The sequence below is a fragment of the Lithobates pipiens genome, unplaced genomic scaffold (genome assembly GCF_037356315.1).
Source record: "Lithobates pipiens isolate NorthernLeopardFrog02 unplaced genomic scaffold, aLitPip1_a1.2 Scaffold_22, whole genome shotgun sequence".
NCBI classification, from domain to species: Eukaryota; Metazoa; Chordata; class Amphibia; order Anura; family Ranidae; genus Lithobates; species Lithobates pipiens.
Window position 1 is genome coordinate 22,532,216 of NW_027507784.1, and position 25,593 is coordinate 22,557,808.

Genomic DNA, 25,593 nt, shown 5'->3' on the forward strand with positions numbered 1-25,593 from the left:
GACCCTTTGCAGCTATAACAGCTTCAACTCTTCTGGGAAGGCCGTCCACAAGGTTTAGGAGGGTGTCTATGGGAATGTTTGACCGTTCTTCCAGAAGCACCTGGCCTGGCTCACAGTCTTTGCACTAATTCATCCCAAAGGTGTTCTGTTGGGTTGAGATCAGGACTCTGTGCAGGCCAGTCAAGTTCCTCCACCCCAAACTCGCTCATCCATGTCTGTATGGACCTTGCTTTGTGCTCTGGTGCTCCGTCATGTTGGAACAGGAAGGGGCCATCCCCAAACTGTTCCCACAAAGTTGGGAGCATGAAATTGTCCAAAATGTCTTGGTATGCCGACGTCTTAAGAGTTCCCTTCACTGAAACTAAGGGGCCGAGCCCAACCCCTGAAAAACAACCCCACACCATAATCCACCCTCCCCCCCACACCATAATCACCCCTCCCCCCTTACACCATAATCCCCCCTCCACCAAATGGTTTGGAATAAACCCCCGATACACCGTATTAGAGTTTCTGTCTTCAGATTTACCAAAACCATGTCGTGTGAGGGCCGGCCTGATTACATACAAATTGAAACTCTTAAGGTTTGACCTCATATTATATGGTTTTTGGTAAATCTGAAAACCTAAATCTGCCGAAAATCTAATAGTGTGTATGGGGGTCTTAGATTGGGATGTCATTAAAGTTCATGAGCATGTAAAGGCAGGTGTCCCAATACTTTTGGTAATACAGTGTATGTGTTTGTGGCACTACATGTACCTTGCACTTATACTGGAACTGGTTGCGCTGCAAAGGAAAGGAGGCTTCAGGACCGGGGTATATTATCCTTCTTCCCACTACTGTCACTGTTATTTGCATTGTTATATAATATATATAGTTTTACAATTGCCCCTTGACACTTTTTCCCATTTATTGCCCTCATCATGAAAGGCAATCATCATGATGACACCAGTGTGTTTACAAAGCTACAGGCTGCAGCTGTCACCGTGCTAGAAGGCTGCAGTTGTTACTGTACTGGAATGCTGCAGTTGTAACTGTGTTATAAGGCTGTAGCTGTCACTGTGCTGGAAGGCTGCAGTCATCATGGATCTGGAAGGCTGTAGCTGTCACTGTATAAGAAGGCTGCAACTATCATTGTATTAAAAGGCTGCAGCTGTCACTGTGCTGTAAGGCTGCATTCATCACTGTATTAGAAGGCTGCAGCTGTCATTGTATTAGAAGGGTTGCAGCTGTCATTGTATTAGAAGACTGCAACTATCACTGTATTAGAAGGCTGCAGCTGTCACTGTATTAGAAGGCTGCAGCTGTCACTGTATTAAAAGGCTGCAGCTGTCACTGTATTAAAAGGCTGCAGCTGTCACTGTATTAGAAGGCTGCAGCTGTCATTGTATTAGAAGGCTGCAGCTGTCACTGTATTAAAAGGCTGCAGCTGTCACTGTATTAAAAGGCTGCAGCTGTCACTGTATTAGAAGGCTACAGCTGTTAATGTATTAGAAGGCTACAGCTGTCATTGTATTAGAAGGGTTGCAGCTGTCATTGTATTAGAAGACTGCAACTATCACTGTATTAGAAGGCTGCAGCTGTCACTGTATTAGAAGGCTGCAGCTGTCACTGTATTAGAAAGTTGCAGCTGTCACTGTAATAAAAGGCTGCAGCTGTAACTGTATTAAAAGGCTGCAGCTGTCACTTTATTAGAAGGCTGCAGCTGTCACTGTATTAGATGGCTGCAGCTGTCATTGTATTAAAAGGCTGCAGCTGTCACTGTATTAGAAGGCTGCAGCTGTCACTGTATTAGAAGGCTGCAGCTGTCACTGTATTAGAAGGCTGCAGCTGTCACTGTATTAGAAGGCTGCAGCTGTCATTGTATTAGAAGACTGCAACTATCACTGTATTAGAAGGCTGCAGCTGTCACTGTATTAGAAGGCTGCAGCTGTCACTGTATTAGAAAGTTGCAGCTGTCACTGTAATAAAAGGCTGCAGCTGTAACTGTATTAAAAGGCTGCAGCTGTCACTTTATTAGAAGGCTGCAGCTGTCACTGTATTAGATGGCTGCAGCTGTCATTGTATTAAAAGGCTGCAGCTGTCACTGTATTAGAAGGCTGCAGCTGTCACTGTATTAGAAGGCTGCAGCTGTCACTGTATTAGAAGGCTGCAGCTGTCACTGTATTAGAAGGCTGCAGCTGTCACTGTGCTGTAAGGCTGCATTCGTCACTGTATTAGAAGGCTGCAGCTGTCACTGTATTAGATGGCTGCAGCTGTCATTTTATTAGAAGGCTGCAGCTGTCACTGTATTAGAAGGCTGCAGCTGTCACGGTATTAGAAGGCTGCAGCTGTCACTGTGCTGTAAGGCTGCATTCATCACTGTATTAGAAGGCTGCAGCTGTCACTGTATTAAAAGGCTGCAGCTGTCACTGTATTAGAAGGCTGCAGCTGTCACTGTATTAGAAGGCTGCAGCTGTAACTGTATTAGAAGGCTGCAGCTGTCACTGTATTAAAAGGCTGCAGCTGTCACTGTATTAGAAGGCTGCAGCTGTCACTGTATTAGAAGGCTGCAGCTGTCATTGTATTAGAAGGCTGCAGCTGTAACTGTATTAGAAGGCTGCAGCTGTCACTGTATTAAAAGGCTGCAGCTGTCACTGTATTAGAAGGCTGCAGCTGTCACTGTATTAGATGGCTGCAGCTGTCATTTTATTAGAAGGCTGCAGCTGTCACTGTATTAGAAGGCTGCAGCTGTCACGGTATTAGAAGGCTGCAGCTGTCACTGTATTAGAAGGCTGCAGCTGTCACTGTATTAGAAGGCTGCAGCTGTAACTGTATTAGAAGGCTGCAGCTGTCACTGTATTAAAAGGCTGCAGCTGTCACTGTATTAGAAGGCTGCAGCTGTCACTGTATTAGAAGGCTGCAGCTGTCATTGTATTAGAAGGCTGCAGCTGTCACTGTTAACCGACATATACAGACGCTGCTAAACTAGTCGTGGACATCTTGGATTGAGTGTCTTCTGATCAGTTCGGGTTCTCAGTTGCCTATCCGGTAATCTCTTCTGTATCTTCTCCGATGAAAACGAAAACCACAAACAGGTCATGACTGAACACGCCAGATTTTAATCAAGAAATGAAGTAACAGAAATTGCCAGTCTCGGCCTATCCTGAGTAAGCTGTAAGGTAGTAGAGCTCTGCTTTCACCTGAAGGTGTGGAAAACATGCGCCGCTCAAGGAACTAGAGGAGCCAGTGTGCCCTCCCATGTAGGACATATAAGATGGTGGCACAGCCTCCTAGATGCCACCTAGGGCAGAGGAGTGACGATGTCGTTATAGACCTCGGGGCAATTATTTTGGTTCATATTTATCATACAGAACTGGTTGACCTGCATTCCCCTGGCTGACAAGTAATAAATGCAATTCCCAGCCAGAGATTAGTAGTCACAGCGAGCGAGAGACACCCATGTACCTGCCGAGAGTCTTGTGGACCTTCTTCCTCGTAGGTGAGTGACTCCCGGCCTTTGCTCCTCACACATCACAGTCAGAGATGGTCACTTGGAGTATGGGGCCTTCAGGAGACTTCCGGGAAGGTTGTGCTAGATGGACAATTGTGTTCTGCGTCTGACACAATGTAACAAACACTCTCAAAGCATAACCAAAGACTTTTTTGGTCTTTTTTAGGTTTAAATAGAGTGGAGAAGGATTAGAACTCCTCTCAGGTGTGACCTCTTTAGGGAGATTCACTCTCTCTATTTGTCCTGTTTATCAATATCATCGAAAATGAAAACAAAATCCCAAACTGGGGGGTTGCCACCAGAACAGGAAGAGAGGGGAGATCTTCCAAGGGATTTCCTCACTTTGGAGGGATTATCTCTCACTTCCTGTTTGGCTATGGGACAGGAAGTGAAGAGAAATCTCCCCAATGGGACTCAGATGGCAAAAAAAAATGTTGAGTAATTAACTACCTCTGCTGAAAGTCTATTCCAAGCATCAACTACTCTTTCAAAAAAAAATAATTAAAAAATGATTTTTAAGGTTAGTTTTAAACTTTTCTCCTGCTAGTTTGGGGTTATGTTGCAGAGTTCTTGATGTTAACTTCATATTGAAAATACTGTCCTTCTAAACGTTATTCGCACCCTTCATGTAGTTAAAGGTCTCTTCTAATTTATTTTATCCATCAGACCTTTCACCATTTTCATTACCCATCTCTGGACTCGTTCTATCTTTTTCAGTATATGTATGTAAGTTAGTTCAGTATATCAGTTTGTTGTAAAAAAATAAATAAAACTTTTTTAGACTATCTTGTGTCGCTGTCCATATAAGTACCATTAAAGTCCATACAACCGAGTTAGGCCTACATAAATGGACATAGTATTCTTAATGAAGATCTATATAGAGGAATCAGGACCTCCTTCCTCCTGCTGGTGATCCCTCTAGTGATATAAAGGTCTATATAGAGTTATCAGAACCTGGTGATCCCTCTAGTGATATAAAGGTCTATATAGAGTTATCAGAACCTGGTGATCCCACTAGTCATATAAAGGTCTATATAGAGGAATCAGAACCTGGTGATCCCACTAGTCATATAAAGGTCTATATAGAGGAATCAGGACCTCCTTCCTCCTGCTGGTGATCCTTCTAGTGATATAAGATCTATATAGAGGAATCAGGACCTCTTTCCTCCTGCTGGTGATCCCTCTAGTGATATAAAGATCTATATAGAAGAATCAGAACCTCCTTCCCCCTGCTGGTGATCCCTCTAGTGATATAAGATCTATATAGAGGAACCAGGACCTCATTCCTCCTGCTGGTGATCTCTCTAGTGATATAAGATCTATATAGAGGAATCAGAACCTCATTCCTCCTTCTGGTGATCTCTCTAGTGATATAAGATCTATATAGAGGAATCAGGACCTCATTCCTCCTTCTGGTGATCTCTCTAGTGATATAAGATCTATATAGAGGAATCAGGACCTCCTTCCTCCCGCTGGTGACCCCTCTAGTGATATAAGATCTATATAGAGGAATCAGGACCTCCTTCCTCCTGCTGGTGATCCCTCTAGTGATATAAAGATCTATATAGAGGAATCAGAACCTCTTTCCTTCTGCTGGTGATCCCTCTGGTGATATAAAGATCTATATAGAGTTATCAGGACCTGCTTCCTCCTGCTGGTGATCCCTCTAGTGATAACAAAAGATCTATATAGAGAAATCAGGACCTCCTTCCTCCCGCTGGTGACCCCTCTAGTGATATAAGATCTATATAGAGGAATCAGAACCTCCTTACACCAGCTGGTGATCCCTTTAGTGATATAAAGATCTATATAGAGCAGGGGTCTCAAACTGGTGGCCCTCCAGCTGTTGCGAAACTACAAATTCCATCATGCTTCTGCCTGTGGAAGTCATGCTTGTAACTGTTATGCCCCGTACACACGAGAGGGATTAAGTCTGACAGACCTCCAAAGGAGTTCCGCCGGAGTTCCGCTGGAGTTCCGACGGAGTTCTGGCGGACTTTTCGACCGAACGGACTTGACCACACACCATCACACCAAACTCCGACGGAGTCGAACGTGATGACGTACGACTGGATTCGACGTAGGAAGTTCATAGACAGTAGCCAATAGCTGCCCTAGCGTCGGTTTTAGTCCGTCGGAGTAGCACACACACGAGCAGATTTTTCAAAGGGGACCGGGTCCGGCGGAGTTCCGTCGGGAAAATTTAAAGCATGCTTCATTTCTAAAGTCCGTCAGACTTTAGCTTCGCTAAAGTCCGTTGCAGCCCACACACGATCGGATAGTCCGCCGGACTCAGTCCGTCGGAGTTTGGATGTCGAAAAGTCCGCTCGTGTGTACGGGGCATAAGTCTTGCGATGCCTCATGGGACTTGTAGTTTTGCAACAGCTGGAGGGCCGCCAGTTTGAGACTCCTGATATAGAGGAATCAGAACCTCCTTCCTCCTGCTGGTGATATCTCTAGTCATATAAAGGTCTATATAGAGGAATCAGGACCTCCTTCCTCCTGCTGGTGATCTCTCTAGTGAGTAGGGATGAGCTTCGAGTTCGAGACGAACTCATGTTCGACTCGAACATTGCCTGTTCGCCTGTTCGGCGAACAGTGAACAATTTGGGGTGTTCGCGGCAAATTCGAAAAGCTGCGGCACACCCTGTACAAGTCTATGGGAGAAATCTAAAGTGCTAATTTTAAAGGCTAATATGCAGGTTATTGTCCTAAAAAGTGTTTGGGGACCCGGGTCCTGCCCCAGGGGACATGTATCAATGCAAAAAAAAAGTTTTAAAAACGGCCGTTTAATAATGCTTAAAGTGAAACAGTAAAAGTGTAATATTCCTTTAAATTTCATACCTGGGGGGTGTCTATAGTATGCCTGTGAAGGGGCGCATGTTTCCCATGCTTAGAACTGTCCCTGCACAAAGTGTCATTTCTGCAGGAAAAAAGGTCATTTAAAATCACTCACGGCTATAATGAATTGTCGGCTCCCGTAATACAGAGAACAGTCATTGAAAGTCATTGATAAAAAAAAAAAGTGTGGGGTTCCCCCAAATTCAATTACCAGGCCCTTCAGGTCTGGTATGGATTTTAAGGGGAACTCCACGCCAAATAAAAAAAATATATGGCGTGGAGTTCCCCCTACCAGACCTGAAGGGGGAACTCCACGGCATTTTTTTTTAAATTTGGCGTGGAGTTCCCCTTAAAATCCATACCAGACCCTTCAGGATATTTAGGGGGAACCCCACGTCATTTTTAAAAAAAATTTGACGCAGGGTTTCTCTTAATATCCATACCAGACCTGAAGGGTCTGGTAATTGAATTTGGGGGAACCCCACGCTTTTTTTTTTCTAATCAATGATTTTCAACGACTGTTCTCTGTATTACGGGGAGCTGACAATTCATTATAGCCGCAAGTGATTTTAATCGACTTTTTTTCCTGCAGAAATGACACTTTGTGCAGGGACAGTTCTAAGCACGGGAAACATGCGCCCCTTCACAGGCATACTATAGACACCCCCCAGCTATGAAATTTAAAGGAATATTACACTTTTATTGTTTCACTTTAATCATTATTAAAATCACTGCTCCTGAAAAAACTGCCATTTTTAAAACTTTTTTTTGCATTGATATATGTCCCCTGGGGCAGGACCCGGGTCCCCAAACACTTTTTAGGACAATAACTTGCATATTAGCCTTTAAAATTAGCACTTTAGATTTTGAACGTTCGAGTCCCATAAACTGTAATAGGGTTCTAAAATTCACACAAAGTTTAGGTCTGTTCACAGGTTCTGGTTGCTAACCGAACCGGGGGGTGTTCGGCTCATCCTTACTAGTGATATACAGATCTATAGAGAGGAATCAGGACCTCCTTCCTCCAGCTGGTGACCCCTCTAGTTATATAAAGATCTGTAAACAGGAATCAGGACCCCCTTCTGGTAACCCCTATAGTGATGTAAAGATCTATATAGAGGAATCAGAACCTCCTTCCTCCTGCCGGTGACCCATCTAGTGATACAAAGATCTATATAGAGTCTACAGAATCTCTTTCCTTCTGCTGGTGATCCCTCTAGTCATAACAAAAGATCTATATAGGGGGATTAGGACCTTCTTCCACCTTCTGGTGATCCCACTAGTCATATAAAGGTCTATATAGAGGAATCAGGACTTCCTTCCCCCTTCTGGTGACCCCTATAGTGATGTAAAGATCTATATAGAGGAATCAGGACTTCCTTCCTCCTTCTGGTGACCCCTATAGTGATGTAAAGATCTATATAAGGGAATCAGGACCTCCTTCCTCCTACTGGTGATCCCTCTAGTGATCCGTCTAGTGATAATTTTGGATCTATATAGGAGAATGAGGACCTCCTACTGGTGACCCCTCTAGTGATAACTAAAGATCTATATAGAGGAATCACCACTTCCTTCCCCCTTCTGGTGACCCCTATAGTGATGTCTAGATCTGTATTGGGGAATCAGGACCTCCTTCCTCCTACTGGTGATCCCTCTATTGATCCGTCTAGTGATAATTTTGGATCTATATAGGAGAATGAGGACCTCCTTCCTCCTACTGGTGACCCCTCTAGTGATAACTAAAGATCTATATAGAGGAATCACCACTTCCTTCCCCCTTCTGTTGACCCCTATAGTGATGTCTAGATCTGTATAGGGGAATCAGGACCTCCTTCCTCCTACTGGTGATCCCTATATTGATCCGTCTAGTGATCATTTTGAATCTATATAGGAGAATGAGGACCTCCTACTGGTGACCCCTCTAGTGATAACTAAAGATCTATATAGAGGAATCAGGACTTCCTTCCCCCTTCTGGTGACCCCTATAGTGATGTAAAGATCTAAATAGGGGAATCAGGACCTCCTTCCTCCTACTGGTGATCCCTCTATTGATCCGTCTAGTGATAATTTTGGATCTATGTAGGAGAATGAGGGCCTCCTACTGGTGACCCCTCTAGTGATAACTAAAGATCTATATAGAGGAATCAGGACCTCCTTCCCCCTTCTGGTGACCCCTATAGTGATGTAAAGATCTAAATAGGGGAATCAGGACCTCCTTCCTCCTACTGGTGATCCCTCTATTGATCCGTCTAGTGATAATTTTGGATCTATGTAGGAGAATGAGGACCTCCTACTGGTGACCCCTCTAGTGATAACTAAAGATCTATATAGAGGAATCATCACTTCCTTCCCCCTTCTGGTGACCCTCTAGTGATGTAAAGATCTATATAGGGGAATCAGGACCTCCTTCCTCCTACTGGTGATCCCTCTATTGATCCGTCTAGTGATAATTTTGGATCTATATATAGGAGAATGAGGACCTCCTTCCTCCTACTGGTGACCCCTCTAGTGATAACTAAAGATCTATATAGAGGAATCAGGACCTCCTTCTTTCTGTATGGGATCTCTCGAGTGAAGTATCCCAAAATTATAATCACCTCCTCACTACCAGGCCACATTGTGTGCTCATTTGCAAAAAAAAGCCCTCCAAAAAAACAAAAAAAACCTTGTTTTCCTCTGCAGTTTCAATATTTTCAATGATAGCTATATCTAATTTTTCAAAAAGATTATCATTTAGTGGGAGTGCCAATTTAGCTTAATGGGTCCAGTTGAACTTTATGTGCCAAAATGAGAGTCACAGGTGGAGCTATTGCATTTTGAAGGCTCTCCAGAGCCTAATTATCAGGGTTTGTACTTACAGAATAAAAGACTTGTTAGCATATTGGAACAACATTCCTAATAACGTGTAGGACGGCTCCTTTAGGGTGTCGGTCAGATGATTTTATCTAAGTAGGAATTTATCCATTGTAGATGAATCCTCTCACTTTCTGTTGTGCCTCCAGGACAGAAACTCACTGGAGTGGATCAAGTGGCGAAAGATGTGGCCACTTTGTAGTCACTTAGAGTTTCATTAGCAGATTTTATCAGATAGGAGGTGAGGGGAACTTTCCAATCCCAACACAGGCAGAAATAAACATGCTATTCCTTAGCAGAGCAAGGTGATGCTAGACCAGTGATTCTCAACCAGGGTTCTGTGGAACTCTAGGGTTCCTCCAGAGGTTGTAGGGGTTCCTTCAGCATTGGGCCATTTCTGCCTCTCGAATAAGTTCCCACCGACACCATTGATCTTTTTAGCTATCTGTAAGGAGGTAATTCTTCCCAATGACCACAAGTGTAAGGACCATTCTTCCCACTGACCATCACACTAATGTATCAGGAGTTGCAGAGTTCTAATTTTTGGCAGGGGTTCCCCAAGACTGGAGAATTATGTCAAGGGTTGCTCCGTGTCAAAAAGGTTGAGAAAGGCTGTGCTAGACCCTTCTTAAGCCTCGTACACACGGTATGATTGTTGGCAGGGGATTGTCTGTTGACAGACTGTTGCCCTAAAATCTTACCGTTAGTACGCTCGTTTTGACAATTGTTGTCCAACTTTCAGCCAACAAATGTTGGATGGCAGGCTAGTAAATTTTCGTCGGATAACGGTTTGATGTCAGATTTCCATATGGTCAGTACACAAATCCGTCACACAAAAGTCGAAAGTACAAACACGCATGCTCGGAATCAATGCTCAGTAAACACGAAATTAACCAAAGGGGCCCAAAAGGTGGCGCTCAAGAGCTGAAATTCCTCGTAGTACCTCACTATTTTCATGTTTGCATCATGACAATTATGTACCATTAGTATGCAAGACAAGATCCTGGCACACACCCCTTTGACAAAAATCAGACGCTCGGTTGGCCAACAATCGTACCGTGTGCGCGAGGCTTTCGATTTTTATTTCTCAGTGTTTCCCAATAGTAAGGGAACCATGGATAGACAGGGGTTCCAATCCAAACCCCTTCTAGCTGAAACCCAAAATAAAAGTTTTGGCTTGACGTACACTTTAACCACTTACAGACCGGACCATTTTACTGGCCAAAGACCAGACCACTTTTTGCGATTCGGCACTGCGTCGCTTTAACTGACAATTGCGCGGTCGTGCGACGTGGCTCCCAAGCAACATTGATGTCCTTTTTTTCCCACAAATAGAGCTTTCTTTTGGTGGTATTTGATCACCCCTGCGGTTTTTATTTTTTGCGCTATAAACAAAAATAGAGTGTCAATTTTGAAAAAAAGCATTATTTTTTACTTTTTGTTATAATAAATATCCCCCAAAAATATATAAAAAAACATTTTTTTTCCCCTCAGTTTAGGCCGATACGTATTCTTCTACATATTTTTGGTAAAAAAAAATCGCAATAAGTGATTATTGATTGGTTTGCGCAAAAGTTATAGCGTTTACAAAATAGGGGATAGTTTTATGGCATTTTTATTAATAATTTTTTTTAATAGTAATGGTGGTGATCAGCGATTTTTATTGTGACTGCGACATTACGGCGGACACATCGGACATTTTTGACATATTTTTGGGACCATTGTCATTTATACAGCAATCAGTGCTATATAAATGCAGTGATTCCTGTGTAAATGACACTGGCAGTGAAGGGGTTAACCAGTGGGTGGCAGTGTAGGGGTTAAGTGTTCCTAGGGGTGTGTTACTAACTGTTGGGGGCTGGGCTTTCATTTAGTGAACACTGATCTCTGCTCCAATCACATGGAGCAGAGATCAGCTTCACTAGTTGCTAGGCAGAATGGGGAAATGCTGTTTACAACGGCATCTCTCTGTTCAGCAGCCCCGTGAGACAATCGCGGGTATGCCCGCGGCGATCGAGTCCGCGGGACCTGCGACCGGACTCACAGGGGTCCTGCCGGTGGGGCGCTCGCGATGGCAGGGCGGCAAATTTAAAGGGACGTACAGGTACGCCCATTTGCATGCCCGTGCCATTCTGCCGACGTACATCGGCGTGCGCTGGTCGGTAACTGGTTAAACCAGTTGGGCACACTGGGCACCCAAAATTTTTTATCAAAGTACACAGGATGTGTGTAGCTTTTACAGCCCTTCTACCTCTCTGCTGCACCCCCCTCCCAGTTATCAGCAATTATCAGCTCTGAAAATGAAGCGAGTTTCTTTTTTACATTTGGAAGTTCTACAGCTGCAGTTATCAAAATAGAAGCATTTGACTTAATGTTTATCAATACCATTCAGACAGTTAGTGAACAAACAGCATCATGAAGGCCAAGGAATACACCAGACAGGTCAGGGATAAAGTTGTGAAGTATAAAGCAGGGTTAGGTTATAAAAAAAAAAATCTCCCAAGCTTTGAATATCTCACGGAGCTCTGTTCAATCCATCATCCGAAAGTGGAAAGAGTATGGCACAACTGCAAACCTACCAAGACATGGCCGTCCACCTAAACTGACCGGCCGGGCAAGGAGAGCATTCATCAGAGAAGAGCCAAGAGGTCCATGATAACTCTGGAGGAGCTGCAGAGATCCACAGCTCAGGGGGGAGAATCTGTCCACAGGACAACTATTAGTCGTGTTCTCCACAAATCTGACCTTCATGGAAGAGTGACAAGAAGAAAGACATTGGTGAAAGAAAGTCATAAGAAGTTCAGTTTGCAGTTTGTGAGAAGCCATGTGGGGGACACAACAAACATGTGGAAGAAGGTGATCTGGTCAGAGGAGACCAAAATTGAACTTTTTGTCCTAAAAGCAAAATGCTATGTGTAGCGGAAAACCAACACAGGCTTTTCACCCAGAAAACACCATCCCCACCGTGAAACATGGTGGTGGCAGCATCATGTTGTAGGGTTGCTTTTCTTCAGCAGGGACAGGAAAGCTACTCAGAGTTGATGGGAAGATGGATGGAGCCAAATACAGGACAATCTTAGAAGAAAACCTGTTAGAGTCTGCAAAAGACTTGAGACCGGGGCGGAGGTTCACCTTCCAGCAGGACAACGACCAGAAACATCCAACCAGAGCTACAATGGAATGGTTTCGATCAAAGCATATTCATGTTTTAGAATAGCCCCGACAAAGTCCAGACCTTAATCCAATTGAGAATTGCTGTTCACAGACGCTCTCTATCCAATCAGACAGAGCTTGAGATATTTTGCAAAGAAGAAGAATGGGCAGAAATGTCCCTCTCTAGATGTGCAAGTCTTTTTGGGGATGTCTCTACCAGCTCATCCCCAAAAAGACTTGTTGATGTAATTGCTGAGAAAGACGGTTCTACAAAGTATTGACTCCGGGGGGCGCCATACAACTGCCCCCCACACTTTTCATATATTTATTTTGAAAACCATTTATAATTTTCCTTCTCCACTTCACAATTATGAGCCACTTTGTGTTGGTCTATCACATAAAATCCTAATAAAATACATTTACATTTTTGGTTGTAACATGACAAAATGTGGAAAATGTCAAGGGGTATGAATACTTTTTCAAGGCACTGTATTATCGGAGCAGGGGGCCGGAGGAACTGGAGATCTGCACAGAGGGTGGGAGTCTTTTCATAGTAACAACCGGAAACTGCAGCTTCTCCTGCCATCAGCCCTGCTGATAGGAGGACATCGTCAGGGGGGTGAGAGACCCTGGAGAGGACACACAGGCTGAATCCTGCCCCTGCCCTGCCGAAGTTAGGACTGTGCAGGGGAGGTAGAGTGTTAAAGGGGGTGTTCCATCAGATTAGGCAACCGTCAGATTTTGTAACGGAAGTGACTTTCCATCATGGCCATCTTGGTACACCCCGCACACTCATCCGCACTAAGCCTACAGTCAGAAGGCATCAAGCAGACATCTTTTTACACCCACTGGAGCCTTATACACTTAATTTTTTTCCAGTAAACTGGGCTTATATAGTGAAATACAGTATTTTGAAATCCATCTGACTCTTTTAATGTTACATTTTAAAAGCAGAGGCAAGCCTGCTGATCTCACAGGTTTGCTAATCTGACAAAACACTGCTGCTTTAAAAATTCAACATCAAAACAGTCTGACACATTTCAAAATACTGTATTTCACTATATAAGCTGAGTTTACTGGTAAGAATAAGTGTGAAATGCAAGACTTCGGTGGGTGTAAAAAGATGTCCACGTGCCACCTTCTAACTGTAGGCTTACTGCGGCCGAGTGCGGGGTGTACCAAGATGGCCACGAGGGAACATCACTTCCGTTACAAAATCTGATGGGTCACCTAATCAGACAGAACAGGGGTAGAGAGAAAAGGGAGCATGACTGCAAGGGGCACTGTGATGAGGGGGCTGTGATTGCTAGGGGCACTGTGATGAGGGGGCTGTGATTGCTAGGGGCACTGTGATGAGGGGGCTGTGATTGCTAGGGGCACTGTGATGAGGGGGCTGTCATTGCTAGGGACACTATGATGAGGGGGCTGTCATTGCTAGGGGCACTGTAATGAGGGGGCTGTGATTGCTAGGGGCACTGTGATGAGGGGGCTGTCATTGCTAGGGGCACTGTGATGAGGGGGCTGTCATTGCTAGGGGCACTGTAATGAGGGGGCTGTGATTGCTAGGGGCACTGTGATGAGGGGGCTGTCATTGCTAGGGACACTATGATGAGGGGGCTGTCATTGCTAGGGGCAATGTGATGAGGGGGCTGTGATTGCTAGGGACACTGTAATGTAAAGAGACACTGTGATATAATGGGGACTGCACTGTAAAGGGGCACTGTAATCATCACAGTGCCCCTTTATAGTGCAGTCCCCTCTATATCCCAGTGCCTCTTTACATTACAGTGCGGAGTACCAATTTTGAATTTCCCTCCATCAACTGCCCCCAAAAACGAACCCCCCCCCCCCCCCTGGTCCCAGGAAAAATTGGCTGCTCAGTCTAAAATGCCTGGGCCTATTTTTTGTCCCAGTCCGAGCCTGGTACCCAACGACAAAGTTTGTTCTTTACAATCAACAACGAGCACTCCAATATGTGGAGGGAAGAGGGGAAATCTACAAAATGAAGGAAGACAATAGAGAGGGAAAGGGAGAAGGGGTAGATATGAGGAGAAAGTAGAAGGAAGTGAAGAGCGAGGAGTTTTCCTAGGAGTAGGAAGAGAAGAGAGCGGGAGGGAGAAGTGCTAGGGAAATTCCTTCATGGTCCAGCATCTACAGGCTGCAGAGTGCATTCACAATGAGAGCAGGGTACAGTCTATGTTCACTTGAGCATTGTACGTGATCCAGGGGTCCCAAATTGTTAGGATCTGAGATGGAGGTGAGCTTCTCATGCACCTTAGTTCCCATGAGCCTATGCTTATGTAGCACTGACCCCACTGAACTGAACAGGAGAGGCTGATTTGTTGGGCTTACCGTTACCTTCTTGACCTCGTGTACGTCTAGGATTTCCCGAGGAAGATGGCCCAAAGAATTGTAAAAAACTGACACTGGATCCGCTTTTGGGACTTTTATTTGCAAAAAAGAGTAGACAAAACACAGTCACTCAATGAGGGTTGGAGGGTTTAGGTAGAAAGTTCAGGTACTCTTGGAACTGCTCAAAACAGAAAGTCTCTCACTATAGAAATCCAGAGAATAGCCACTCACAACTGGATTCTCACAGCTACCGGATAGTCCTCCTCTCACTAGGCCTAGCAGCCGCTAGAGTGTTCAGATAAAGCAAAGCCTCTGCCACAGACTTGTTGTAGAACACTTGTAGTAACTGAAGGATGTAGACAAATTTAGAGAGCCCTCATATGGTACCAGTATCTTGCAGCCGGTCCGGCGATACCGTACGAGTGCAGATTCACTTGGTGTCTTTCCTCTGAGCCTCCAGGCTCTTTCTGAGAAGCCAGCCTTCAGCATGACCTTCTCCCGAAAAGTCCTCCCCTGGTTGCTTCCTCAGTTGCTGGGCCTCTCCACATATGAGACGGCACCGGACCACCTTTGAATCCTCCTTCCAGTTACTTTGCCTCAGGCTAGCCAGCCCCGAGACTTGGAATTGGATGGATCCGCACCCCAGGCCATGAGAGCCATGGGCAGGGCTGGACTTACCATTGGGCTTGACTGGGCTCAAGCCCATGGGCCCCACCCAATAGGGGGCCCTGCCGAGATACATAGCCGAGCGTGCTCGGCTCCGCTCACAGTCACGCCCAGTTCTGCCCTATCATGGACATAACACAGGGACTGGGCGTGACTGTGAGCCAAGCCAAGTACACTCAGCTACTCTCGGCTCTGCTCGGGACTGCGAGAGGACCCGAGAGCCGCCAAGATAGACAGGACTCTGTATCTTGGCGGCGCCATTTTTAAACTTCAAGACTGCAATGAAAAAGCTGCAATGACACTGGGCTAGGCTGCAGATGGATGGGCAAGGCTGCAGATGGACACTGATAAGGCTGCATTGAAGGGCATTTAAATGTAAGTTTTTTCCTTAAACTTCCCTCCTAAAAGTTTTTTCCTTAAATTTCCCTCCTAAACTTCGGGCGTGTGTTATACGCTGATAAATACGGTAATCTATAGAAGGTAGGGCCCGAAAGTGACTCAAGCCCAGGGGCCCCAACCACCCTAAGCCCTGCCCTGGCCATGGGGGCTGGTCAGAAGGACCAGGACCAAAGAGACAGAAAGATCTTCTGGACTGGAACCCAGAAGCACGTGATCTCAGTTCCTTAAGTACCCCCTCCCAGAGTGCACAGCAAGATGACACTCCCACTGGGCTGGTTCCAAGAAAAAGTGGCACTCAATGTGCCCAGCTGAACTGCATTCTCACACTTGCCAGTGATGACAGCGCCACCTGTGGCTAAGCAGAACACAGTGCAATCCAGCTAGACTGGTACTGAAACCATAATTTGGTATAGTTAAGCCCAAAACCAAACTGCGGTTTTAGAAACTTTAAATAGAGAAAAACACATAGCACGTGCTCTTCAGGAGCTGGCGCTACACTTAACTTCGGTGAAATTAATAGATGCTTGTCTCCCAGTTCTGGCTAGTGTCTGCTGGGTAGTCGAAAAAACATCAATCTCACCAGCTTCTTCTGATTCATTGTTAGGGATAGAATCGGCTCGTGGAGTAGAACCTCCCAGTGGTTATGGGGTAAGGAAACATTGAGGACAGCAAATCTGATCATGGAGGAAACCTCGGCCCTTCAAGTGTGGTAAAACTCCAAATCCCATCATGCCTCCGCCTCTAAGCCCCCGTACACACGGTCGGAGAATCCGTCAGAATGTGTCCTATCGGACCGTGTCGTCGGATAATCCGACTGTGTGTGGTCTGCATCGGACTGATTCCGTCGGAATATCCGTCGGACCCAATTTTCCAACTTGTTGGAAATATTTTCCAACAAACTGGGCCGGTCGGACATACTCCGATCATGTGTAGAGAATTCCGATCGGACAAAGTGCCACGCATGCTCAGATCAAATTCCTACATCAAAGATATTGGCTACTAGCCTGAACGTAGTCCCATTGTAACGAAATTACGGCATCACGTTCTGAAAGATCGGATTTTCCGACAACTTTGTCCCATCGTGTGCATGCAACAGTTTCGGACAAGATCCGACGGACAAAATCCAACGGATTTGGTTGGCAGAATGTCCGACCGTGTGTACAGGGGCTAAGAGTCTGTGATTGTTAGGGTCTTGCAATGTCTCATAGGACTTGTAGTTGCAAACCAGCTGGAGGTCCGTAGTTGCCTAACCCCTGGTGTAGACCAATATTCCAAAGCTGGGTTGCATTAGGACAAGACCACCAGGTGTGAAATAAGATGCCACGTTCCCTACAACCACAAAAGCACATGGGGGATACAGAGGAGGTCAATGTAGATATGCAGTCAGGGGGTCAGGTACCGTTGTGAGAGTCGTTTTAAAAGCAAAGATGTTCTGGGAGCATTTAGAGGTGGCCAGTCAAATCTGGGGAAGTCAGCCACCTATTGTGCTGTGTAGGTGAGTGGGCCAGAGGGGCCTATCAAGTCGGTCAAGAAAGCGTATAGGTCTGAGACTAGTCCCTTCCGGTATGGATCTTTCCAGCAGCGATTTTTAAACCTTTGGGTGGCCCGTCTTGGTGTTGAAGTGCAGTGCATCCGGAAAGTATTCACAGAGCTTCACTTTTTCCACATTTTGTTATGTCACAGCCTTTTTTTTTTAAATGGATTAAATTCATTATTTTCCACAAAATTCTACAAACCGTACCCCATAATGACAACGTGAAAAAAGTTTGAAATCTTTGCAAATGTATTAAAAATAAAATAAAATCACATGTTCATAAGTACAGTGGAACCTTGGATTATGAGCATAATCCGTTCCAGGAGAATGCTTGTGCACCATTTGGGCATATTCATTTTTCATTTTTAATTTTTTTTTGCCTTATGGTGTATTAGTAGCCCACTTATTTGATTGAGCCGCCTTAACGCAATCAGGGCCGTCTTTAATATTGATTGGACCCTGGGGAATTTTTTTTTCTTGGGCCCTCTCAAATCCACTTATCAACTATTTGCGGGCAGTGCGGGCTCAAGGGGCAGCTGCCATGGGCCCAACTACAATGACTGGGCCCGGGGGAAGCTGCCCCTTTTTTGGCCTGCGTTAAAGACCGCCCCTGAAAGCAATGCATGCAAATGCGCAATTTAACATGAATTAAGGCAAGAAACAAGATAGAATTATCGGATCATTTACAAGTCACAAATCTTTGTTTGTCTTTTCCTCTCAGGAACATTCGAGAAGATCAAGGTTACTACAGGTAGGTGTGATATACGGATACATTGTTGTTGGAGGATTAACCAAAAAAAAAAAAAAGGTTTGTAAATTGGATTTTCGTTTTAATGTCTTGAAAGTAGTGTATTTTTAAATGTATGTTTTTATTGGTGTAATAAAAGTGCGGCATTACAATTTTATTTTTTGTTGGATATTTTGTAATTGTTAAAATTTAATAAATTTTTCCTGTGAAAAAATAAAATAAAAATTATCTATCTATCTATCTATCTATCTATCTATCTATCTATCTATCTATCTATCTATCTATCTATAGATATATATATATATAGATATAGATATATATATATATATATATATATATATATATATATATAGATAGATAGATAGATAGAATCGCAAAGAGAGAGAGAGATACAGTATATATATCTATATATCTATAATGAGAGAGAGAGATGCTGTGTATATATATATATATATATATATATATATATATATATATATATATATATATATATATATATATGTAGCGGGTCTCTTTAAGGACAATAAAACTACTGTTCCCAGAACCCCGCTGGTTCCCAGGATGTTTGGAGTTATGCCCCAGAGACTTATGGGGGAGGGCATATAAGGAGGGGGAGAGGCCTAGTTCGCTCTCTTTGGACACCCCCCTCTCTCCTAGCAAGAGGAGGTCTGTGCTGAACTGCTGGAGGCACAAGGCCTAAAGCCTGGGCCTTGTGCTCTTTTCCAAAGAGCCCTCTGCCAGCTTAGCTGCACCTGAGAGACATTTTCTCATCTTTGCTGCAGTACACCAGAAGGATTGAAGACTCGGAGGTCGGTGGATTCCTGTTCCTAGACGAAAAGGCAGAGAAACCGGACTTGGACTTGTCCGGGTGGTGAGAGCTGTTTAAAGACAGATGCTTTATCTTTATTATTCGTTTGGATTACAAAGTTGTTCTTCAAGTGCACCACCGAAAGATTGCTAGCGAATATTGTTTCACTGGACTTCCATCTAGATCAGTCAGGCCTGACTGCATAGGTAGATAGTGCTGGGTGTTAGTTTACCCATGCAGGGAAGTAGCTGAAAAAAGGGCAACGTTAGAGTTGCATAGCAATACTTTATTATGCTGATTACTCTGTTTATCTTTATCACTGGTTACTGCAGGGACCTGATTATGTGTTGCAATCCAAATGTTTGATTCATGTTATTCCTTTTATAAAAACAATAAGTAAAGTCAGTTATATACTTTCAAGGATTGTCTATGAGCTTGAGTTATCCACCCACGCACACACACATATTTAGAGTATAAGCGATTTAATGTGTATTGCTAGATACTAACTGTGCCAAAGTGGGTAGTGCAGATTGCCGGGGGGTTGGCGGAGCTGTGCTCAGGACCCAAACCAAACTTGCGGCCCTCTTAAGTGAGGGTATCGCTATACGTGGGGGCTCGTAAATCCGGGATTTCTGAGACAGCGGTGAACACGCCAGAGGTACCGGCATGGACCCACAGGGAGTCAGAGCGTGGTGTGAAGCGGCTAAGGCCGACCCAAGTCAGTCAGTGGTCATTAGCCTCCCAGGGGAGAAATGGTCGACTGAGACCGTAGAGGAGTTAATGAAGTCAGTGTCCCCAGACCATGAACCATGGGTGATGGAGATAAAATCAGACCCAGACATCTCATATCAGTACGCGATAGTGGAATACTGGGATGGGATGCCGGAGGCTTGCAAGCGCAACTCTGTACGGACACAAGACAACAGATTCTATAGGTTGGCGCACGCAACAAAGGAGGAGCCATCGCCAACGGGATCACCGCAGGCTGCGGCCCGTACCTCACCCGAGAGTCCCAGATCAGCACCGGCCACCCTTAGCGCAGAACTGTGTGCTGTCCTGGGGGAGATTGTGGCCCAGTGCAAGAAGGATCCCACAGATTACCCGATGTCGGGGTACAGAAAACTACGGATGTTTTCAGGGAGGAAACCTGTACCTTCGGAAGAAGAGGGATTTGAAGAGTGGTTAGATAGCGCAACTCAGGCACTAGAGGAATGGGAAGTTCCAGAGCGCAGAAAGAAGCAGAGGATTGTGGAAAGTCTAAAGGGGCCTGCTCTAGAGGCCGTACGCAACCTGAAAATGAGCAAGACAGACTGTAATGCGCAGGAGTACCTAGATGTATTACAGAATGTGTTTGGTGGGACAGAGAAAATCTCAGAGCTTGCTTATCAGTTAGAGCATTGCTACCAGAAGAAAGGTGAAAAACTATCAGACTACATGGGACGTTTAGATAAAATCCTGCATAGGATGATCCTAAGGAAGGGGATCAGCCCAGGGAAAGTAGATGAGGCCCGTGCTCAACAGGTACTGAGGGGAGCTCAATGCATGGATCCTATTGCATGGACACTGCGTGCCCGACAGGATGGGAAGAATCTGGAGTACACTGACGTCATCCGAATAATCAGAGAGGAAGAGGCCCTACTGGAAGAGAAAAGGGAAGAACATCTCACCGAGCCCATCAAACAACCGGTAGCAATAGTTACACCGGCCATGACTCCCGCTAGAGATAAGGAGGTGGACACTTTGAAGTTACAGATGTCCCAGGTGATGGAGATGTTGACTGCTATGATGGCGAAAGGTCAAGGGGGAGCCGAGAAACCAAGTCCAAGGAAGGAGTTGTTTCCAGATACACCAACACCAAGCCCCACTCGAGACCGAGAAGAGATGCTATGCTACAACTGCGGGGGCAGTGGCCACTTCGCCAGTAGATGTTCCAGTCCCAAGAAGAAGAAGAAGATAGATAACCGCCAGCCGGCGGGAAACTTCAGAGGACCCCGGTGAGGGAGTCAACCGGGTGCCCATGCCTTTCAGTGAACTCCAAACTGAATAGAAGGAAGAGAGAGAGAGAAAACCAGATCCCTCAGAAGGAATGTCTACAAATAAGAGACAATAACATCCCTCAGCGGGTTTGTACTCCCATTACTGTGGGGAGGGCCAATGCATACCAGGTTCGAAAAAGAATAAAGTCTAAAACCAACTGGATGAAGACGGGTCCCCAGAAGAGGGTGGCCTCAACCCGGCCCTACCCAGAAGAATTGGTCGGTCTGTCCCCCACTGTCTCCATCCAGGTGGAAGGAGTCTACACGAAGGCCCTCCTGGACACTGGAGCTCAAGTGACTTTGTTGTACAGAGACTTCTATGATAGGCACTTTAGCCATTTGCCTATACAGAAGATAGAAGAGCTGGAGATATAGGGCCTGGGAACTCAGAGTTTCCCCTACGATGGTTACCTGCCCATAAAGCTGACCTTCGATCCATCTGTGGCGGGGAAAACAGAGGTGTTTGACACCCTGGCAGTTGTGTGTCCTAGACCGCCCCGGGCCAGCAAGATGTCCCTCATCATAGGGACCAATACGGATCTGGTGCGAAGACTTCTGACCCCTCTAGTGGAGACGAGTAACCATCAAGATCCCAATATCCATCCCATGCTGAAGACAGCCTACCAACGGTTGGTCCTAGAGCAGAAGACCCCAGGAGAGGGGATAGGGAAGGTGTGGAGACTTGGGAGAGAGGGAGTGGTGCTGCAGCCGGGAGAGGTAGCCTGCCTCAGGGCCACGGTGAAGCTTACCTGGGAGCAGCCTGGCCCTTTTGTCATGCTGGAATCCGATCCAAGGGAGGACCACTCAGGCCTGGAAGTGATACCGGAAGTGATTTCAATCAAGGCCCTGAAGAAGGCTCGAGGAAGAGTCCCAGTGAGTGTGAGAAACCCTACGGAGAGACCCATAGAGATCCCTGCCAGGATGCTGTTGGGGCAGGTGAGTCCTGCGGCCCCAGTCAGCTGGTCAGAAGTAAAAGGAACGGGTGAAGGATGAGATGTTTGGGAGAAACTTTCCATGGAGAACCCAGACCTACCTGGAGCCTGGAAGGAGAGAGCCAAGGCCCAGCTGACTAGATGGGAGAGGATTTTCTCAAAGGATGAGTTTGATGTGGGATGTGCCAGGAGTGCCACCCACCGAATCCGCCTCCAAGAGAACAAACCCTTCAGGGAAAGGGTTAGGCGGGTCCCTCTAGCTGACCTGGAGGATCTGAGGGAGCAGCTTGCGGAGTTGAAGAAGACTGGTGTGATTCGGTAGTCTAGAAGTCCCTATGCCTCCCCCATAGTGGTGGTCAGGAAAAAGAATGGGTCATTGAGGCTTTGTATTGACTACAGGACTCTCAACAGGAGGACCATCCCTGACCAGTATACCACACCGAGAATAGAGGATGCCCTACAGAGTTTGGCTGGTGCCAAGTGGTTCAGTGTAATGGACCTCAAGAGTGGGTACTACCAAATCCCCATGCACCAGGAAGACCGAGAGAAGACAGCTTTCATAACCCCAGTGGGATTCTTTGAATTCAACAGAATGCCTCAGGGCCTGTCTGGAGCCCCTGCTACCTTTCAACTCCTCATGGAGAAGACCGTTGGAGACATGAACCTCATAGAAGTCCTTGTGTACTTGGACGATGTCATTGTCTTTGGGAAGACTTTGGAAGAACATGAGGCCAGGTTGGAGAAGGTGTTGAGAAGACTCAGCGAAGAGGGACTCAAGCTTTCTCCCGAGAAGTGCCGGTTTTACCAATCCTCTGTGAACTATCTGGGACACATAGTGTCTGAAAAGGGAGTGGCTACAGACCCTGAGAAGTTGGAGGCAGTTACCTCTTGGCCAAGACCGACAACAGTCACAGAGCTCAGATCTTTCCTGGGGTTCTGCTCCTATTATAGAAGATTTGTGGATGGGTTTGCCCGGATTGCCAAGCCACTGAACGAATTGCTCAAGACTGAAGGAGAAGAGGATGGCTTGGGACCTAGGAGGGCCGGTGAGTCGGTTCAAGATCAGTGGAACCCAAGGTGTGAAGAGGCCTTCCGAACCTTGAAGAGGAGCCTTACCACAGCCCCAGTCCTGGCCTATGCCGACCCCACCAGACCATATGAGCTACATGTCGATGCCAGTCATGAGGGCCTAGGCGGAGTACTCTATCAAGAGTATGAAGAGCAGCTACGACCAGTGGCCTATGTGAGCCGGAGCCTGACTCCCTCGGAGAAGAACTACCCCACTCATAAATTGGAGTTCTTGGCCCTCAAATGGGCAGTAGTAGACAAACTGAAGGACTATCTCTATGGGGCGGAGTTTACCGTAAAGACAGATAACAATCCTCTGACCTACCTCTTCACTACTGCAAAGTTAGATGCAACCGGACACAAATGGTTGGCTGCATTATCCGGATTCAACTTCAGTCTAAAGTACAGACCAGGGGCTGGAAATAGGGATGCAGATGCCCTGTCCCGAAGATATCATGTCATGGTCAATGACTGGGAAGACTGGACCCAGGTAGCACCGGAAGGAGTGCGAGCACTCTGTCAGGGTGCTGAGTTTCAAGCAAGAGGGGGCCCCAGAGCAGAGGAGATAGGAGTCACCGCAGTGGGAGTCCCTCAACCCTACTGTGGGGTAACTTAACTAGCAGAGGAACTCCTGCCAAAGCTGTCCAGAAAGGATCTGAGCTATGACCAATTGGAAGACCCCATGGGGAGATTGGTCCTTGAAGCTTTGGAGAACGAGAATCCAGAGGGACTTCGACATCACCCTTCCAAGGAGGCTCGCCTGCTGAGGAAAGAGTTGGATAAGCTACAAGTACATCAGGGAGTTGTCTACCGAAGGGGCCCCTCTGATAACTCAGAAGATAAGTGGCAGTTGTTTCTCCCAGAGAAGCACCGAGAGACGGTACTAATTGCCTTACATGACCAGCATGGCCATCTAGGGGCGGAGAGAACTTTCCAGCTTGTCAGAAGCCGGTTCTATTGGCCCTGTATGAGGGCAGAAGTGGAGGAATATTGCCGTTCTTGTGCACGATGCATTCAGAGGAAGACTCTACCCCATCAAGCTGCCCCAATGGGCCACCTACAGAGTCAGGGCCCAATGGATCTGGTGTGCATTGACTTTCTCTGCCTCGAACCCGATTTGAGTGGATTGGGAAATGTTCTGGTGGTAACCGATCATTTCACCCGTTATACCCAGGCTTTCCCCACCAAAGACCAAAAGGCCTCCACTGTGGCCAAGGTGCTCATGGAAAAGTACTTTGTCCACTATGGATTACCACAGAGAATCCACTCAGACCAAGGTAGGGACTTTGAGAGTCGTCTGATCCGGAACCTACTGGACTCATTGGGAGTAGAGAAGACCAGGACTACACCTTATCATCCACAGGGAGATGCCCAACCTGAGAGATTTAATCGGACCTTACTAAACATGCTTGGAACTCTAGAGACAGAGAAGAAGCAACACTGGAGCCAACACATATCAGCTTTGGTGCACGCTTACAACTGCACCACAAGTGATGTGACGGGTTACTCCCCCTACCGGCTCATGTTTGGGAGAGAAGCAAGATTGCCGGTGGATCTAGCCTTTGGCATTTACCTAGACCATGCCTCTGCTACCTCCCACAAGGGATATGTGGACCGACTTAGACACAATTTGAAAGTGGCCCATGAACGAGCTCAGGCGGCTTCGGACCAAAGGGGAGCCCGCAACAAGAGGAACTTCGATCTGAAGGTTCGAGTGCAAGACCTGCAGCCTGGGGACCGTGTACTGCTACGCAATCTGGGGATCCCTGGGAAGCACAAGCTTGCTGATAGATGGAGATCGGAGCCCTATGTCATTTGCAGAAAGCTACCTGGATTGCCTGTGTATAAGCTAAAACCAGAGGGGAAAGTGGGGCCCTTGAAGACTTGGCACAGGAATCATTTGCTCCCGCTTACTGAAGCAGTCAGAATACCTCCAGTGAGAAATCCACCTGAATCTGTTTCCATTCTGGATACCCCGGGACCTAGCACTCGGTCTCAGACCTCCCGGGTTAGAGATGGACAAGATTCCCAACGAGGTGAAGGTGGAAGAGGAGAGCTTGAGTGGCTGTGGCCTTCATCAACTCCAGGAAATTCTGCCATAGATCTCCCACCTACTGAGGATACACAGGATGGGACACTGAACCCAGAAGCTACAGAGTTCATTCCATCTAGTGGTGTGCCTGAAGGCTGAGAAGATATCCCTAGCATTTACTCAGAAGAGGAAGGAACCGATGTTCCAAAACCAGTGATGCTGTCAGAATGTGTTCCTGAAGTAGAGCCTGTGGCACCAGAGCCTGAAGTCCCAAGAGAACAGAGAGCTCGCCGAGTTGTGAGACCCCCCAAGAAGCTAACCTACTCTCAAATGGGGGAGAGCTCTGAGGACTCTGTTGTGACTGCTAGAAGAAGTGCTGAACGCTCTAATCCTTCCACTGACCATTTGGTGGAGGGCAACCCCAGCTCACTCTCTGGCACAGTTAGGCAGGCCACTCATGTCAGTGTGACCTGTGGGACAGGGAATCCCACCTCTGAGTTCTGGTGGAAATTCCCTGTACCAACATCATACTCAGCACTTTCAAAATTGGTACAGGATATGTGTTAAAAGTTTATCTTTGGGGACCAAAGAGTTTAAGTGGGGGGAGTGTGTAGCGAGGTCTCTTTAAGAACTATAAAACTACTGTTCCCAGAACCCCGCTGGTTCCCAGGATGTTTGGAG

The 25,593-nt window shown here is 46.2% G+C and overlaps 1 protein-coding gene across 1 annotated transcript in view; it reads left to right on the forward strand.

Annotated features, from left to right (window-relative positions):
- Window positions 1-3,075: 3,075 nt before the first annotated feature.
- Window positions 3,076-25,593, forward strand: part of LOC143923404 (uncharacterized) — a 45,936-nt gene continuing 23,418 nt past the window's right edge. The window contains exons 1-2 of the mRNA XM_077447062.1: window positions 3,076-3,478; window positions 18,010-18,039. Of these exons, the coding sequence (XP_077303188.1) occupies window positions 3,439-3,478; window positions 18,010-18,039 (70 nt within the window). The 5' untranslated portion in view covers window positions 3,076-3,438. The remainder of the gene's footprint in view (window positions 3,479-18,009; window positions 18,040-25,593) is intronic.